The sequence below is a fragment of the Pelophylax lessonae genome (genome assembly GCF_965119305.1).
Source record: "Pelophylax lessonae genome assembly, chromosome: 3".
In the NCBI taxonomy this organism is placed as follows: Eukaryota; Metazoa; Chordata; class Amphibia; order Anura; family Ranidae; genus Pelophylax; species Pelophylax lessonae.
The window spans coordinates 413,288,157-413,307,962 of NC_138770.1; the positions used below are offsets into that span (position 1 = coordinate 413,288,157).

The 19,806-nt window shown below is 39.3% G+C and overlaps 1 protein-coding gene across 1 annotated transcript in view; it reads left to right on the forward strand.

The window, feature by feature from the left end:
- The window catches only part of LOC309549245 (uncharacterized protein), a gene marked incomplete at both ends in the record, with an annotated part of 362,081 nt that overhangs the window by 108,614 nt on the left and 233,661 nt on the right, over positions 1-19,806 (forward strand). The window contains 3 exons of the mRNA XM_082249369.1: positions 3,283-3,388; positions 11,129-11,195; positions 11,712-11,766. Coding sequence (XP_082105495.1) covers positions 3,283-3,388; positions 11,129-11,195; positions 11,712-11,766 — 228 coding nt within the window. The remainder of the gene's footprint in view (positions 1-3,282; positions 3,389-11,128; positions 11,196-11,711; positions 11,767-19,806) is intronic.

A 19,806-nucleotide genomic window follows, 5' to 3' on the forward strand; every position in this document is an offset into this window, starting at 1 on the left:
TGCAAGTGGGGTGGGTTGGGTTTTTACAAGGGGGCCCCCAGATCCCGTCCCCCCATGTGAATGTGTATTGGGTACTTAGTAACCTTACCCATTCACCAAAAAAGTAAAAACCACATAACCGTTTTGACAAATCCTTTATTAAAAAGAAAAAAAAAAGTGTTTCCTCGATGTAAATCCATCGTCAATCACACCATGCGCTGGACCCGAAAAATAGAAAAAAAATGCCAAAACGCTTACGCTTCTTCAGAGACTACCCGCCATCTGCCCGACCTTCAGCTTTGACAGTTTTATAGGCAAGGGGCGGGGCCATCCGGTTACATTACCCAGTGGCACTGCCCCTTCTGACGTCACATGCAATGTGACATCAGAAGGGGCAGTGCCCCTTGCTATTAAAAGAGCTGTCAAAGGTGAAAAGCGACCTACGGTGGGTAGCCTCTGAAGAGGCGGAAATGTTTTTGATTTTTTTTTCTATTTTTCCGGTCCGGCACGCATCGTTATTGATGATAGATTTACATTGAGGGGCACTATTGTTTTTTTCTTTTTAACAAAGGACTTGTCAAAAACTGCGTTCTGTGATTTTTACTTTTTTTACACTTTTTTGGTGAATGGGTAGGGGTACTATGTACCTGATACCCATTCACAAGGAGGCCGGGATCTGGGGGCCCCCCTTGTTAAAGGGGACTTCCGGTTTCTGATTCTGGTTTCTGATTCTGATAAGCCCCCCACCCGCAGACCCCCACAGCCCAGGGTTGTCGGGAAGAGGCCCTTATCCTCCACAACATGGGGACAAGGTGCTTTGGAGGGCACCCCAAAGCTTCCTCCCCATGTTGAGGGCAAGTGGCCTGGTATAGTTCAGGAGGGGGGGCACTTACTCCCCCCCCCTTCCCTGGCCTGCCAGGCTGCATGCTCGGATAAGAGTCTGGGGTGGACCCCGCTCCGCTTTTTTTTTTTTTTTTTTTTTTTTTATGTTTTGGTGTGGGGTTTACCTTAAAATATATACCAGATCCAAAAGGCCTAGGGGGGCCCTAAGCCATTTTTTTTTAATCTGTATTGCTGGGAGCCGACAGCACATTAGTCACAAGCAAGTTTAAAAGTTTAAGTGACATTTTTTTCTTTACAATTGTCAGTATTCCTGCAGCAGGCTCCATACCTCATACAGATGTGCCACTTTACAGGCATCTTAAGGGGACCCCCCCCCCCCCCCCAGGCACGATATTTAAAGGGGTTTTTCATTTTATTGTTTCACTTTAGGCATCATTAAAATCACTGCTCCTGTAAAAAAGATTGCTTTAAAAATGTATTTTTGCATTGATACATGTCCCCTATGGTAGTACCCGGTTCCTCATACCCTTTTTATGGCAATAACTTGCATATAAGCCTCTAAAAGGATAATTTGTGATTTTTCATGTTCCTGTCCCATAGACTTTAATAGAGTTCGTATGTTTGCTAGAACTTTTTCCCTGTTCGAGATATTCTGCTGAGAACTGAACAGGGGGGTGTTTGGCCCATCACTACTGGAAGGATAACACCCCCCTCCCCCTAGTATCTCAGAATTGCTTCAACGTGTATAGAAAATTTCAGATTTGGAGGACCCTAGTCCACCAGGCGAGGGAGACGCCTGCATAATTCTGTAAAATCTGGGAATGCTGGCTACATTTTGTAAACTCTGCAGAATTCGCCAGGTTATCAAACTCACACCACAACGATGACCTATAAGAGCTTGGCCTGAGGGCACAAAGGCATTAGGTGGAGAAAGGCTCGGAAATCTAATGGGGAAAGTAACAAGTAAACACCCCCACACACCCCTCTATTGGTATAGCACCATTCATGTACCTGCTCACCTGATTTGGCATCTCCATGGTTCCCCTCATACACTCCTTTTAGGAACACTTTACTTATTGAGATTTCATGCAACTCCTGGTAAAACTACGCAAATGCCCATCCAATAATATCTTGCTTACCCCCCCCCCCATCCTGGGGACTAGTTTCCCCTTATATGGTCTACAGAAAATCCCGATAAGATAAATCAGTTACACTTGTTTGATTTAGTTGCTCAATTCTGACAGTTCTGATTTACACATTTTATTTGTGATGTTGCGCGTCTTTCAGACACCATTTACTGTTTACATTTATAATTCACTGTCTCAGAGAGTAAGAAAGACATTCATGCATACAACGTTTAAAATATTAGGGGAAGATAAAAGATAGAGAAGAGAGAGAGGGTTGGCTAGGTCTCCACCCGGTCACTTTTAGCTCCTATAAGGGGTGTTTGGGTGCTCTGGAGGCATAGCCAGAATCTCCAGCAGTATATTCCTAAGTCCCCCATACTCATTATTGTACTTACAACTCAGCCCAATTAGTTCTTAAAGATCGCATTGTCTATGTTTAGCCTTGCATATATGTTCTTACTGTGTCAATAATCGGACATGGAATATGTCCTATCTGAATGTTTGCAAAATTTCTATGTTCTGAAAATCCTTTATCAAAACATTGAAAAAAAAAATCCTTTCAATATTCTGCCCAGCTAATATGCCAATAAATTTTAGGTAAATTTACTCAGTGGAAATTCTCAACCTTCTTCAATCTATCAGGATCTTATGTGTGTTTTTTAAGTGCGAGCTACGCTCTGTTGTTATCCAAAAGTGCATCCAATCACTTTTTTTTTTTCTTAATACATTTTTATTGAAGGCCAACACACAACATACATGTGCAAAGAGACCTAGCCAATGTCTTTTCTTTACAAAAAAACATGGCTTCAATAAGTGTAATTTTTAAATAAGTTGTAATCTAAAGTTTAGGCTGATTTAGCTCAGTAACCAGTACAACAATGCATATCCAATTCTTTGTTTAGTCTAAGAAAACGTAGCCTCAGTAACATCTGGAATTGCCGTTAAGCCAAACCGGCAATAAAAGGTTTGTACAATATTAAAAGAAAAAGAAAGTAAAGGTGAAAAGAAAGAAAAGGGAGAATAAGTAAGCAAGTAGGGAGCGATCTTTTCGCCTAAAGTAAAAAAAAAAAGGCATCAAACAGGTTCTTGTGGAGCAAGTTTTATACCTATTCAGTCAGTGAGTAATTTATCATAATTTTTGAAGTACTTGAACATAAAACACAAGAATTCCAATTTTATCACACATCTTGAGATCATATATCACATTATGACATTAATAATTATTCAAATCCGAGTTCAGTTTGGTTTTGATCTTTAAAAATTCATGTCTTTTTTTTTTTTTTTTTTTTTAACAAACTAATACATTTATTTTTCTTTCTCATGATATATGTAGGAACCCTTTCATCAAAAAGAATTTCCTGGTTATCAAAAATCACAAGCCTTAAAGCACTGCAAACGGCATTACCTAACCCCCCAAACCCGTATGATTTACCAGAAAGGTGAGGTTATATAATATTTAACACAATGGGTTTGACTTCCTGTACCACACATTACTTTGTCTGTTAATCAATTAAATTTTTTATTGATGTTTTAAAGTTTATAAAAGTGGCCAATTGTGCTGAGGTTTTAGTCCTGCATTGTCTTCTTTAAGGCTACATTCACACCTGAGCGTAGCGTTTTTGCACGTTTTTTACCGCGATTTTACCGCAATTTTTACCACGATTTTTACCGCGATTTACAGAGGTTTTTACAGGCGTTTTTTGTGCAGGCGTTTTAAGATTGAATAGAAACCAATGGAAAATGCCTGTAATCTGCCCAAAAAGAAGCTCATGTACTTTTTTGAGCGTTGGGCGTTTTGCTTACAGCATCAAAACGCTCAGATGTGAACAGGGGCCATTGAAATTAATAGGATTTGTCTTGTTGGGCGTTTTGAGAGCTGATCCTAGAGCAGAAAAACTCCCCAAAAACGCCCCAAAACGCCTAGATGTGAACGGAGCCTAATAATGAATTAACCAGGAAAGGGTAAACAAGAGAATTGCACAATGTTTAGAAAGGAACAAAATGCAAAACCATTGGACTGACATTCTTAGCCAATTGTTCTTTCCTAATTATTCCTATGGTTATTAGGTGATGTAAACAGTGTAGTATGAGAACTCAGTTGGCTTCTTTATTTTTTACAAAGAATTCATGCTTTCTTGCATGTATGGTAAATAGTCGAGGTTAATCTTGAGTGTGTTAAAATAAGTCCATGTAGTACCCATTTACAGTACTGTATGCTAATATAAATTGAAGTGTCAATCAAGACTATATGTGAGGTTGGTAAAAAGGATATGTTATCCCAAAATTAATTTTTCAAAGATTAGACATTTGAGATAACATGTCTGCTGTTTAATAAATGATTGATTGAACTCACAGCCATTCCTTTCATGCATTTTAACAGTTTATGGTAATGTTTTTGTGTACAGTAAAAAGCTTTAGGGTAGGGAGTTAGAGTGGCTGTGGTGCTGCTTATGACAATATATGCCTTGTTAAAAAATGTGCAAAAGAGCAAGAAAGAAAAAAGTACATAAATGTGCTTTTTAACAAGTGCAAAAGGTTGTTGTGGTGTGTGTGTGTGTGTGTGTGTGTGTGTGTGTGTGTGTGTATATAGAAGTACAATGCCAGTTGCTAATTCAGTAAAAAAAAAAATGTGCCTTACATTATTTGCATACTAAAACAATTCATAAATGAGGGCAAAGACATTACCAGTGACCAGTGCTGCAATATAGAAGTCCATTGGTGAGTCAACAAAAGTGACATGCTATAAAGAAGTCCTTTATATAGTGCTACAAAATTCATGGACTTAAAGACTTAAGGGTATGAAAACAGGTGGGGTAAGGGAAGTATGAAATTGCCATTCTCCTTAGTTTTCTATCTTTATTTCTCTCATGTATATATATTTTTAGGAGTTTTGTGTGTTATCATTAATACAATATAAAATAAATGTTTTTGAACTTTATTGCAATTAGGCTGGTCAAATTACAGCCTGCTTGTACAATTTTCTTTAGATTTACGAAAAAATATATAGTGCCAAAAATCCTTTAAAAGAGTTGTAAAGGCAGGAAGGTTTTTTATTTTAATGCATTCTATGCATTAATATAAAAGGCAATATGTGTGTAGCAGCCCCCATAATACCTACCTGAGCCCCCTCTCTATCCAGTGATGTCCACAAGTCTCTTGGCCCTCCGGGACTCTCCCTCCTGTTTGGCTGAGACACAGCAGCAGCGCCATTGGCTCCCACTGCTGTCAATCAAAGTCAGTTAGCTGATCAAGAGAGGGAGTGCGGCCAAATGGCAGCTCCGAGTCTGAATGGACCGACACAGAGCTGCAGCTGGGCTCGGATGCCCCCATAGCAAGCTGCTTGCTGTGGGGTCACTTGATAGGAGGGAGGGGCCAGGAAAAGTAACGAGGGACTTGAAAAGAGGAAGATCCAGGCTGCTCTGCACAAAACCAACTGCACAGAGGAGGCAAGTATAATTTCTGTTATTTTTTTTTAAAAAAGAGACTTTACAATCACTTTACCCTATGCAATTTACACCCAATCAGGTATGTCCTAATACTACATAGTTGTCGGTAATTCTTAGGAATATTGTATAGAGTGCAATCTGGGTGGCTGTTTATAGAACAGAAATAATTTGTTTTTTAAAACATGGTCTTGAGATGAATCTCATAAGCAATCACTTTATTTGCAGCGCACCGTGACTAAAAGCTGCTTTAAATGAGATTCTGGCAAACATGAGGTTATTTTAACACTAATAAGTGTTTAAACATTTCCTGTATTGGGTCGTCCTAAAACATTGCTTTGCATTTCTTGCTCTAAATACCTGGTAGATCTGTAGAACGTTTGACTGGTGAGTGCTGAAATTTTACCAGACCCATTGATTTCCTAAAGAATAATCTTTTCCGCCAATGTTCTTCCTACTTGTTAAAGCAAAATATAAAACTTAATTACATATATTTTTTTCTCCCTCTACAGCTGTGTCTCATTAGGTTTCAGGCTGTTGGCTGATTTCATTGTAATCTCTGACCCTCCTGCTGATATGATCTGGTGCAAGCTAATAATTAAAATCAATTGCAGGGTAGACAAATGGATTTTTCCCAGCAACATACCCATGAATTAACTGAGTCTCATACCATCATCAGAATTTTAGTTATCAAATGGAATGCACACTTGGCTTTTTCTAAGCTAACTCTTGAGTAATGACACATCTGAGATGTGCATTGGTTTGCCTGATGGTTTTAAATATTCCACATAGAATTTAAATTATATTAAATATTACTTCTGCTTAAAATAGTTGTTAAAGTTGAATTCCACTTGGATATAAAGACGTACAATTAAAGCCGCTATGTATTTATTATTCAATAAATGCAGTGTACCTAAATTTGAGGTCAGCCTCTTGCCATCCACTGCACAGCAGCATTCAGTCAGAAAGGAAAGGATGGGTGTGCTCCATGCAAATAGAACATACTGAAAGAAAGTGTGCAGAGTGATGCATTCTTTCACTGTCCAGTCACCAAGCTGGGAGTTAAAGTGGTTGTAAAATCAGAAGGTTTTTTTTAATCTTAATGAATTCTACACATTAAGATATACAGCCTTTTTTGTGCAACAGCCCCCCCCCCCCCTATATCTTACCTGAGCCCATCTCTATCCAGCAATTTTGCAGGAGTGTCTCGGCTGCCCAAGACTCTACCCCGTCATTGGCTGAGACAGCAGCGTGGCAACATTGGCTCCCTCTGCTGCCAATCAAATTCAGTGAGCCAATGAGTATAGAGAGGGGGCATGGCCAGGCCGCAACTCTGTCTGAATGGGCACAAGGAGCTGCGGCTCAGCTCGGGTACCCCCATAGCAAGCTGCTTGCTGTGGGGGCTCTCAATGAGATGGAAGGGCCAGGAGTCCTGAAGAGGGACCCGAGAAGAGGAGGATCTGGGCTTCTCTGTGCAAAACTACTACACAGAGCAGGTAAGTATGACATGTTTGTTATTTTTAACAAAAAAAATCGACTTTACAATCACTTTAAGATAATTTTGGACCAGAACCATAAAAACAGATAATTTTTCTTAGAATTTTCAGTAGCGCAGGGATGGGGTTCCGCTCCTTTCACACCTGGGCATTTTTGTTGCAGGCGTTTATTGGGCATTTTTTGGGCATCTTTGGAGGCAGGCATAACATCTGAACTTCTGTATAGGGGTATACACACACACACACACATATATATATATATATATATATATATATATATATATATATATATATATATATATATATATATATATATATACATATATATATATATATATATATATATACACACATATAGGTGTGAAAGGAGCGGAACCCCATCCCTGCGCTACTGAAATTATGTCAGTAGCGCAGGGATGGGGTTCCGCTCCTTTCACACCGATCTGAGTGTACGTGTGTGTGTGTGTGTATGTATATATATGTGTGTGTGTGTGTGTGTATATATATATATATATATATATATATATATATATATATATATATATATATATATATATATATATATATATATATATATATATATATTGTGTGTGTGTGTGTATACCCCTATACAGAAGTTCAGATGTCATGCCTGCCTCCAAAGACGCCCAAAAATGCCCAAGAAACGCCTGCAACAAAAACGCCCAGGTGTAAACGGAGCGGAACCCCATCCCTGCTCTACTAAAAATTCTAAGAAAAATGATCTTTTTTTCTCTGGCGGTCACCCTGACATGGATGAGTTCGGTCACCCTGGCATAGCAGTCAGAGTCAGTTCACCCTAAACTACATTACGGTCACCCTGACACTTAACACTTTCCCTATAGAAACTAGATTATTGAATCTGACTATGGTGGTATATAGTACCCTAACTACACTGCATATCCCTTTCCTCACACTAATAATTGCTAAAAGACACTGGAGCAGCAGGAGTAACAGAAATGCTTCCACTCTCTTCCACAGCCTCTCTATTACAGTGCTAGAGATTTGGCGGGGCTATGTTATATACTGGGGGGCGTATTCACTACTGATTGGCCTCTGGACCCCCTAGTCACTCCAATCACATTCCTAGCAGACTCCTGCCCCCTCAATTGGCTTTTACTGACGTTTCTGGTCCAATCACAGGATTTTAAAGCCCAGTTCCTGTCCCATTGCATTTTGGGCGGTTCTGGTTGCCGAATTCCGAACTTTCACCGCAAAAAGTTCGGAATTCGGCCGAATTTCGAACAGCCAATGTTCGGGTTGAACCAATGGTCGATCCGAACCATTCGATCACCCCTATTCCTTATATCTGATAATAGCTACCATTAACATGCAGTACCATCACATGCCGATTTTGACAATATTTGTTCCTATAAAAGCCTACGTTTAGCTTTCTACCTTCTTTCCAATAAGAGCAGATTGTGGCTAAACTGCCTACATTTCCTACTTTGTATCAGTGGTTATGCCATGGTTCCTGGGAAAAGCCTATACCCCAGACAGTTTCATAGTAGTTATGCATGCAAGATTTTATCCAAGCTACTATTCTGGTTTTCTCTACAAGTGTTTGATTTATCTCTTGCCCATTACGTGATTCCTTCATGTCTACAATGTTTCTGGTTACCAGAGTATTATATATTTAATAATCTACAGCTATAGTCCATCTAAAACTGCTAGTGTACCCTGTTAACTATGCTGCTGTCCAAAGATATATCTGTTGCTCCTCCATACTATATACAGTGGAGACACCCAAGACGGGAAGTGTGAGTTTTTATCTTAAAGCTGCACATTCAAAAGGTTCTCTAGATTATGAAAGTCACATAATGCAAATACAGTAAAAGGAATAAGGACATTTAAATGGACATGCACTTGAAGTGGGTAGATAAAATCCTTAAAGCTACTTTATTTTTTACAACAACTAAAAGCTTCTGAATACTCCCCACTGTGTCTCCTGACAATTGCACATCTTTGTAGGGTAACTTGTCTCAGAAATCAGATTAGGCCTAGGTTCAAACTGATGTGGTGTGGGATTCACAGCAATTCCTGTGCATTTCCTGCACTGCATAATCATCACACTCCACAAACAGTTTTCAAAACACACGGCAATTGTGAATACCCATGCGATCGGATTCCAGTGCAGGTTCAATGCAATTTGAGCCATACAAAATTAATGGGCTAAAATTGGACTGTAAATAATCGCATGTTGTTTGAACGGGAATGAGGTGCGATGCCTGCCAGAATCACATGTGGTTTTCGTAACTGCATAAGTGTCAACCTAGGCTAAAAATATAGATTTGAAAAAGTAAAAAATCTGTTCTGTTCCAAACAAAAATTCTATGAGTATTCAAATGAAACACAGACTGCTAGCACATAAGCTAAGGGTTAGGCCTCCCAACTCCATGCCTGTTTTTTCAGTTGGATGGTTCCCCAATCTATAGCCAGCAAAGAAAATTCTAAAACATTTGGTAATTTCCCCCCTAAGCTATATAACTGTTTCTCCATCACATCAATTACCATTTAAACCAGACCATTTTACTAAATGTCAGATCTTCAATTGCCCAAGATATCCTAAGCAGATTTAAATTCCTTAATTGCTCCTCTCATTGTGGCGATACTAACTCTGGTTTTTTAAAACACCTGGGCCTGAAGGCCTGATTGATTCCTTCTGTAAACAATTCCTACTAATTCTTACTCCCTACATGCAATCATTCTGCAGTTTTTATTTACTCAAGCATCAAGCTCACAATTCTTACATTCTTATATCACACTTATTCCAAAACCCAGGAAAAAATGTGTTCTCCCCTGACAACTATAGAACTATTATCTTACTTATTTCTAAATATAACATTTTCATTAAGATTTGGGCCAATAGATTGGTGCTCCTACTGCTCTGACTCCTTTTTGGAGATCTAGTGGAGTTTTCCTTAGGAGGCAGGCAGAAGATTTTACAAGGTAAATAATTTATCTTATTGGTATAGTACATTGGACTCAGACTCTGATCTTGTCCCTGAGTTTAGATGCTCAGGCCATTGATAGGCTGGATTGGCCATATACATTTCACACCTTGCAACATTTTGGTGTTAAAGAACCTTTATAAAGGCTATATGTATTGTTCGATAAATCTGTGTCCAGGTCCTATGACCACGTGCATGTGCACATTACACAAGAGCTGGTGTGAATCCTTGTATAGAGGCATACAGACATTCATTGCATTAGGAGGCTGTACATGTACAGTGCACTTGTGGCATGCTGGCTATTTATGCCCCGTGGGTGCTGCATACCTCTTGGCGCTGTGTGCATGAATCTAAAGGGCCCATGGTGGTTCCCCACACAGCATTAAAATCACACTGCCCTTTCAATCTGCTGTGGGTGTCATTGCAAAGTTAACGACCACCTAAATGCAGGTCACAAAAGCAGTGTGTTGGTCCGCATCGGATCACATAGTATGAATGTACCATGTAATCTGGTTGCAGTGCATTTCCAAAACTGGTGCATGCACTACTTTTTGGTTCAGTGCAATTTCAGCCCATTCAATATGAATGGGCTCAAATCAAACTGCACCAAACTGCATGTGAATTGCACAGGAACGTGCAGCACAATCATGTTTGATTCACTTGCAGTTTCTAGTGTGAATGGGCCCTTAAAAGGATAGCTTAGTTGGGCTTTAACTGTAAGTGATGCCATCCATCTGGCCGTTCTAGGTAATGATGCTTTGTAAATTTCAAGACTGGAATGGCAAAATAATGAATCATTTGACTGTTAATAGGCTGTTTAAATCTGCTTTAATATAATCAGAGGTTCTTGTTCAACATTTATTCTTAAGTTTTTTTTGTTTTGATGGACCATAAAAGGTATGCTACAGTTCACTAATTATACAAAGATATGTTTATCTTTACAGTTTGAACACTGCTTTGTTAAATATTTTTTGTGTATTGTCCAGAGGTTAGGCTCCTCTGAGATTTCATACAGCAAATATACTACTTTCATTAAAATCACTGGAGGAGATTTAAATAAAGGCTACAAAACTGTTAAGCTCCAATCTTGTCATTAAACATTTACCTTGCAGCAATAATATGTTAAAGGTTTTTTTGACGCAATGTTTTTTTTTTTTTCTTTTGGGGGGGGGGGGGGGGACTGTAATCAATAACCTATAATCTTATCTTTGCTTTTTTTATATACTAGTTGCTTTTACATTTCTATGTTGCAAAATTTCTGATTAACACAGGTGTCATCAGATGGTTGAAGAGAACATTAATGTTGCAGATGAATTTGCAACTGTTTCAAATGAAAAGGTTAGACTTTTTATTTTTTTTTAACAAAACTATTTTAAATTGATTCAATTTACTAATATCAAATTTCAGGTTGTGTGGGGTGTAGTTTGGAAAAAACATTTTAAACCGTATGTAAAATTAAATGGCACTATGCTAAAGTAAAAATAGCAGTTTCCAAAACTGAACATTGCCACACAGAGCTTTGGACCGGCTACTTTCGAACAACCTCTTGTATGGGTTTTGTCAAAAAACACATAACAATTTGACATAAGAAAAAAGCATACACGTTTGACAAGTGCAAAAAAAAAAAAAAAAAGCCACTTTGAAAAATCCAGAAGATGAAACCCAGGTTATGTTTCTAATTTGGTTTTTATGCATTGATGCTCTTTTTACCTTGTTAAAACACTGTGAGCAGTGTGATATTTTGAAAACTGTTTTGAGTTAATAAACTGCAGCTGGTATTTTGATTTTTATAGATTTTTTTTTTCTATTGCCCTGTTCACAGCTTTTGAAAGAGATTTTCTTTCTATTTTTTAGTTAAGTGTCACACAGATTCTTAAAGATCTGGAAATAATCCTTGACCTAGAAATACGTGAGTTAACTTTTTTTTTTTTTTTGCAGCTACTAGTTATAATATGTATTTGATATCTTCCTTTTCATACTGACTACACTCCTTTCTTCCCAACTGATGTGGGAACAGTAGTTGCAGTGGTAACAATGTTGACCAGATCACTGCTTCTTGGGATTGCACTCTCACCCTTAGTCAACACATACAGTTTTATGATAATGCTTTGTTTGCAAAGCACCCAAACCAATTTTGTAAGCTTTGTAGTCTCTCAAACTCACTCCAAGTACCCATAAGAAACACTGTTACTGTAAAAGTTACTGTAAAAGTTAGTCTCACTTTTGCAAGAAAATACAAAGTAATTTGATTTGTCAACAACTTACTATGCTAATTTATATAAAAACAATGTGCAGCGCTAATAGATAATGAACGTGTGGTATTCAATCACAGAACCTGATATGAATATCATATAAATGTGCAAACAATATAAAATACATGTGAAGTAACACAGTGAACAAAATCACATCATCATAAAAGTGACAAGAAAAGATAATGCAGAAAGGTAAGGTCCTTGTGAATCGTAATAGGCATAAAGCCAATCTTCAAAAAGGTACTCCAAGGTGAATATAGAAAAAATTGCTGTAACACCATCCACTACCAATCCCATAGGGAGGCTTACCAGAGTGAGTGGCCCTAATTTGGCATACGCCTAGTGAGTCAACTCCTGCATTGGTGTATATACACCCAATACAATGGGAAGGACGATTCCTCACATCAATCTCCTTCTCACTTTCATATATTGGAAAGACTCTCTTAACTGTCATCCATGGAGGTTATATAGAGAATGCTACTCTCAGGATGGATACTCTCCGACAGTCACCAAGTGGATAGGTCATCAAAGAAAGGAAAAAGAAAACTCTACATACTGGAAAACCATACAATGAAGGTATTAAACGTTCAGAACACTTTACAGTAGGGTAGATAAAAAGCGCTTTCAAGATTAGTCTGTGTACAGCATCAGTGGACAGGCCTCAAACTAACGCATTTCATCTACTTAGACATCATCTTGGGTGTACTGCTGTCAGTGCCACTGCCATTTAAATAGAGAATATGACCCCATTTAGGATGGACAACCTGTGACACCATTTGCCTGTAGAGGGAAAATGACTTCCTGTGTCTTGCCAAAATGGTGCCGGTGCATGCATTACAAGCCTCGTTGTCAATAAGAGGCTGATATATGTGAAGAGGGGGGAGATTCCTGTGTGTCAATTAGGAAACAGAAATATCGCAAATGCATGCATTCCAAGCCTCGCTATCAATGTGAGGCTTGCATGTGGAAGACGGAGACGGGATCACGCAATCACGCGTGTTCCAAGACTTATTTTAAGCAACCTGTCCACTCAGCTGGACTATGTAGTAACCACACCTCTGGTGGACAAGTGGACTCTTGTAATGTGTTGATGTTCAAGCTGATTACAAATTGCCCACAGCGGACGTACACCTGCATTCCTCACCATCTTGGTATTCAAGCAGTGCAAAATTTTCTTTCACAGGATAATACATTATCAGAAGCCCAATGTTTTTTTGTTTTTTTTATTGGAATTTGCCACAAAGCACAATTTTTGGTTTGACGGTTGTTTCTATCTACAACAGAAGGGCATAGCAATGGGGGCAAAATTTGCCCCCAGCCTGCCAATTTATTTATGGCCAAATGGGAGGAGGATGTCGGCTATTCCCAAAACCGTTTCAATCTTGCAACGTAATTGTACCGAGTTTCAAAACTTTAACAGCAAGCTTCCATTTTGAAACAAAGATTTTTGGATAAAGGATATAACCATAGTGAGCTAGACTCTGAAATTCAGAGAACTCTTATAGTAGACAGAGCTTCACTTCTTAAACCATGTCTTGCCAATGGTGATGTGTTTAAAAGGTCTATGTTCACTTCTTTCTCCGTTCAGCATAAAGGATCCAACAAATCCTTAATCAACATTGGGGTGTCCTGAAAAGTGACCGTATTTTGGGTCCTATGTTACCAGATAAAGTCAAAATAATCTATAGGGGGGCTCCATCTCTACAAAGTAAACTTGCCCCCAATAAATCCCCCTGTTAGACCTTTTTTTTTCATAATCGTATTGACTATTCTTACAAAAGGTGCAATGCATGCCAACATAACATTGAGGGTAGAAGCAGGACACAATTTACATCTTCTGTTACTCATCATACTTATTGTATGAAACATTTTTACACCTGCACTACTAAGAATATTTATGATTTGTTGACCTGCCCTTGTGGAAAACAGTATGTGGGCAGAACTATACGCTCATTTTTGGTGAGGATTAATGAGCATATAGTGAATTGAAAGAAAGGGTTGACCAATCATAGCGTTCCCAAATATTATCGGAAACCTCACAATCTGGATCAGAAGGGCACAGAATTTGTCACTATAGACAGATATATCCCGCCATGGAGGGGTAGTGCATGTACTAGAGGAGTCTCATGTCTTCAGACATTTTGGATTTATGAATTGTGTTCCTATTATCCACTTGGTATGAATATAGAATGGGACTTTAATGCATTTATTAATAAGGCTTGATCTATATATATATATATATATATATATATATATATATGGGTCAATATGCATGCTACATGTGGATTACTGTGGGTATTTTGGATACCAAACTTTACTCTTAGATGTACATATGTAACATTTAGTAGTACTTGGATTGTAGTTATTCAACTGTACATAATTCATAAGGACTGATAACTGTGCCTTCTTTTCCCAACATAAAATAAAATATTTTTTGTTGGTTATTTATCCCCTATATTATTATTTTGTTTTCAATTTCATTGTATATTTTTTATACAATATGCATAAATGTGTAAAACATATTCTTTATATTTCATAAAACATTCTTCATCCCATTTAGGGGAGTCACATAAATTTTACACATTAATGGGAGATTTGTGCATTTTTATATATATCTGCCCTTTGAAGTACGGTGCATTACACACCCTTATGTTATATTTGAGCCATGTTATATTGGAGCCATTTGATTAATAATTTGTTTCTCAGCCTCTCATCAAACATTTTTTTTTTAATAAGCAAAAAGGTTCTAATATATTGGGGCTGAGAATTGGCAGCATTTTTTTCAGTGCGGTGTAATTGTGGACTTCATAGCCATGGCACTTGTCCACCTGAGGCGTGGTTTACTACGTAGCCCAGCTGAGTAGACTGGTTGCCTAAAATGAGGCTTGGGGACGCGTGATTGCGCAATCTCGTCTCCACAGCCTACATACAAGCATCAAATTGATAGCGAGGCTTGAAATGCATACATTTGTAATATTTCTGTTTCCTGGTTGACACACAGGAAGCTCCCCCCTCTTCACATATACTAGCCTCTTTTGACAAAGAGGCTTGTAATGCATGCACTGGCACCATTTTAACAAGACACAGGAAGTCATTTTCCCTCTACAGGCAAATGGTGTCACAGGTTGTCCATCCTAATTGGGGTCATATTCTCTATTTAAATGGCAGTGACATTGACAGCAGTACACCCAAGATGATGTCTGAATAGATGAAGCTCGTCTGGTCGAGGCCTGTCCATGCCATTGTGTACTGATGCTGTACACAGACTAATCTTGAAAGCGCTTTTTATCTACCCTACTGTAAGTGTTCTGAACTTTTTATTAATACCTTCATTGTATAGTTTTTCACTATGTGGAGTTTTATTTTTCCTTTCTTTGATGACCTATCCACTTGGTGATTGTTGGAGAGTATCAATCCTGAGAGTAACATTCTCTATATAACATCTATGAATAACGGTTAAGAGTCTTTCCAATATATGAGAGTGAGAAGGAGATTTAGGTGAGACGCTATCAATCTTCCTTTCCATTGTATTATTGGGTGTATATACATCAACGCATGAGTTTACTCACTAGGCATACGCCAAACTGGGTCCACTCACTATTTGATTGGTGGTAGATGGTGTCACAGCAATTTTTTCTATATTCACCTTTCGAGCAACTTTTTGAATATTATTGACTTTATGCTTTTTGGGATACACAAGGATTTTATCTTTCTGCATTATCTTTTCATGTCACTTTTATGATGATGTGATTTTGTTCACTGTGTTTCTTCACACACATGTATTTTATATTGTTTGCACATTTATATAATATTTATATCAGGTTAAAAGTGCCTAGTTTTTCATTTGATTGTAAATGTGGTAATGTTACTTTATGTCCAGAAGATGATGACTGTACATAATATAAGGTGTATATATTTTAGTATATCATTTATATGCACTTTGCAGTTTTCTTCTTCTGTAATGTGTAAGCCATTTTTTTTAAGAAGTGATAAAACAGGATTATGCCAATGTTACTGTTCTTTATGGTCTTAGACATTTTTTAGTTAGAAGCAGGCAATCTTCTTTTTTTATTTTTTTTTTATTTTTTTTTAGATAAACTTCAGTGTTACCTGCAGCAGCATTTCACCAATTCTTGTAATGTTAGATCCATTGCAATAGGCAGTCACATTGCATTTGCTAATTGCCGGAATTTGAAAGGTGCTTGATAAAATTATTTTTACTTTTTCTCTCTTCTTGGGTTGCATAGGGTTGTTGCCATCAACATTGTCACATATACCAATTAGCAGATATTGCACAGGGTCATATTTAAAGTCTTCTGATTACCAAGGGTCAGTTTGTGAACAAAACTAGAAGTTCTTGAGATAAAGGATAATCACGATTACCTTCATGCTTCTCCTTTGTGTGATTCAGCAACCTTAAGACTGAAGAATACCAAGTTTCCTTTTTTGCACATAGTTATTGGTCTTTATGTACATATTGCTGCTGCTGATTGATAAAACAGAGACCGTGTTGTTTCTTAGAACTTGAACATAAAAGTCAAGCCTTTTATTTTGCTTGAATGCATAGTGAAATATGTTCAGGAACAAACTGCAGGCCCAATTGATTTTAATCACTTCCAATAGATATCCTATGAGATAAATCCACACACATGTTTTAGATTTTCAGACCATAGTGTCAAAAAAGTTTTATTGTTTCAGTGTAGGTTATGCAATAAGGCTTGGTGCTTTGGACCAGAGGTTTCCAAACTATGGCCCTTCAGATGTTCAGGAACTACCATTCCCATTATGCCTAGTCATGTCTGTAAATGTCAGAGTTTTGGAATGCCTCATGGGAAGTGTAGTTCTGCAACAGCTGGGGGACCATAGTTTTGGCGATCCCTGCTTTTAGACAATTAGACAGCAACCCACAGAGGCTGCATTATGTGTGTGTAAATTTACATTTTATGTATGTATGGTGTACTGAGCTTATAATATAATATAAAAAATATATATATATCCCTGATAAATTATGCTTTGATGTAAAAGACCCCGTAAATATCTTCCTAACCCTTTCAGCTTCATAAGAATTTAATATGTATGTATGTTGGACTGTTTCCACACCCCTATAAAGCGTCTTTTTTTTTTTTTTTTTTTATATGTCACATAGGAACACACATAAGCATGTGTAGTGTAGACATGCAAAAACACAAATTCACACTCACAACAATTACGTTAAAGAAAAAAAAATGCCTTTAAAAAATGAACTGTAAAAAAATGAAATGTAGAAAAACGCACATAAACGTGAATAAAAATGTGCTAAAATGCAATTATCTGCAGGTGCATTTTTTGTGTGTGTTGTACTGTAAATGGGCCCTTAGTGCTTCCTCACATGTATATTGTCTTAAGACTACTACATATGGGATGCACAAAAGGGAAGAAATTGATAATTAAAAAGTAGAAACACAATATAGCATACAACATAACCGCCTACAAATTGAGTTATTATGATATGTTTTAGGTTTTTAATTCAGGTAATGTTGTGTTGGCTTTGATTGTATATAGATGTATAGGTATTTAAGCTTTCAAGATGGGGGGGGGGGGCAGGGGGATGATTGGTGACATTTTTGTTGATGAAATGTTGTATGTTGGCTGTGGATATATTTAGGAGTTCTAGAGTATCGTTAATGGGCCTCCAGAGAGTACCAAGTTGTGTAGTGAACTGGTTTCACAATGGGCCACAGATTCTGCCTGCAGAAATATTTTATTATGAGTAAGTGCCACGTGAAATACTTTTTCTCTGTCGCTCATTGACAGACGCAGTCCTCTTGATTAATATCAAATTGGGTTATACTGCCCCCTACAGGAGTAGGACACTAGGCAGAAGGAAAACGTTCTGGCCACACCTTAGGGGCAGTCCCAGAGGGTATATCCTCTCTCTCCCTGCTACAGGATGTCAGTTTTTTTCTGTCTAGTTAGGAGTAAGGACCTAAGTTCCTTGCTGGGATCTTGGTCCTGGCAAGATTTTTTTTTTAGAAAATTTTTTTTAGGCAGCTTTTTTCTCCAGTTGTTCCTGTGAGATCTTCAAGCAAGTATGCTGAAACTGGGCGACGGGCTGGATGTTAGATCCAGTGGTCACCCCAGTCAGCCTACGAGCGCGTGCAGGCCCTAGCTCCGCGCTGGGTCGGCCGCGACATAGTCCCACTGGACGGGGACTGACCCTGCGAGTTAAACGTCTCGCCTGGACGCCGACGACCAGTTGGAAACTGAGTCACGGCGTTCGTATTGGTCGACAGCCCCCCACCTCGGTGGAGAGGGGTTCTGTCAGGAGTTGGCGCCCGCCTGTTTCGGTATGGTGAGTAAAATGTTCCCCCTCTCCCCCTGTCGGGTTTGTGGGTGGATGCGGGCCTCTCCCTGGGATGACTGGAATCCTGGATCCCCCCTCTATCCTATAACAGGTGTCACAGACCCCCTCTTGAGGGTGATTTAGTGAATAGGAACCAGAAGGCTTGGTTTGGGAGCTGACAATCGGTCACTGTATGAGGGGCACTGTAAGGGATCATGACTGTAGTCAGTGGCTTGCATTACTATTAGGATGGCCATGTAAGAGGGTGATAACATCTTACCTGATACATAAGGTGCAATATAGGCCGATGCCTGTGCCTGGACTACCGCCATCCTCCCGCAGGCCGCCATCCTCCCGCAGGCCGCCATCCTCCCACAGGCCGTACACCTCCCGCAGGCCGCACAGGCTGATGACTACCTCCTGCAGGCCGCTGCTATTTTGCACAAACCGCTGCCATCCTCCACAGGCCGCCGCCATTTTCCCGCAGGGCAGCCATCTTGGCGTAGCCTCGTGTCTCCAACATGGGGGCGGCCATGTTTGAGATGACCAAACACCTCAAGGAGTAATTGGGAAGCGCCGGAAGGCGTGTAAAGGGGCGGAGCCGCCTCCTTTACCCGGGAAAGCAAGCCAAAGACTTCCTGTCTGTGACAGTGCTGGGAGAAGGTTGATAGAAACTTCTGTGCATCAGGTGGTGAGCCTTGGGGTCTCTCTCTCTCTCTCTCTGTGGGGTGCAAGCAGCTAATGCTGAGGGGTGCTGTTGCGCTGGGGGATTAAGAAAAAAAAAATTTCTTTGAAATTATTTTTTTGTTTGCTGGCAAGTGTCTTGTATAATCATGGACCCTGCCACACATGTATCCCCACCTGATCCCCTCGAGGTGGCCGCAGGACCCTCCAGTACACCGCTTGTGATTGATGCATTATCAGCAGTTTTGGAGTCTTTGGTATCCCGGGTGGAGGTAGCCTGCCAGGGAAGGGGGTCAAGGAAGCGACCCCCGCCTACCCCTATTTCATCTGATACTTCAAATACGGATTCTGAGCTGGTCACTGCAGCTGCAGGTCCCTCTGCTGGGGCTGCTGTCTCGGGTACGGTCTCCTCAGATAGTGAGGAGGACGTTTCTGCCTCCGCCATAGCGCAAGAAGAAGCGTTAGTGAACGCACTAGTCATGTCTGTCCGGGAAACCTTAAGTCTTGAGGTTACACCGGCAGAGGTAGATGACACTGAGATTCCCTTTGGTACCAGCAAGCCTACCAAAATGGCAACGTTTTTTTTACCTTGCCCAAATGTTTTGGTAACCTAATTAAGGAGGAATGGGATCATCCAAAACAAACCCCTGCTATTTCCAAACGCATTACTAGACGCTATCCGTTTGAGGAA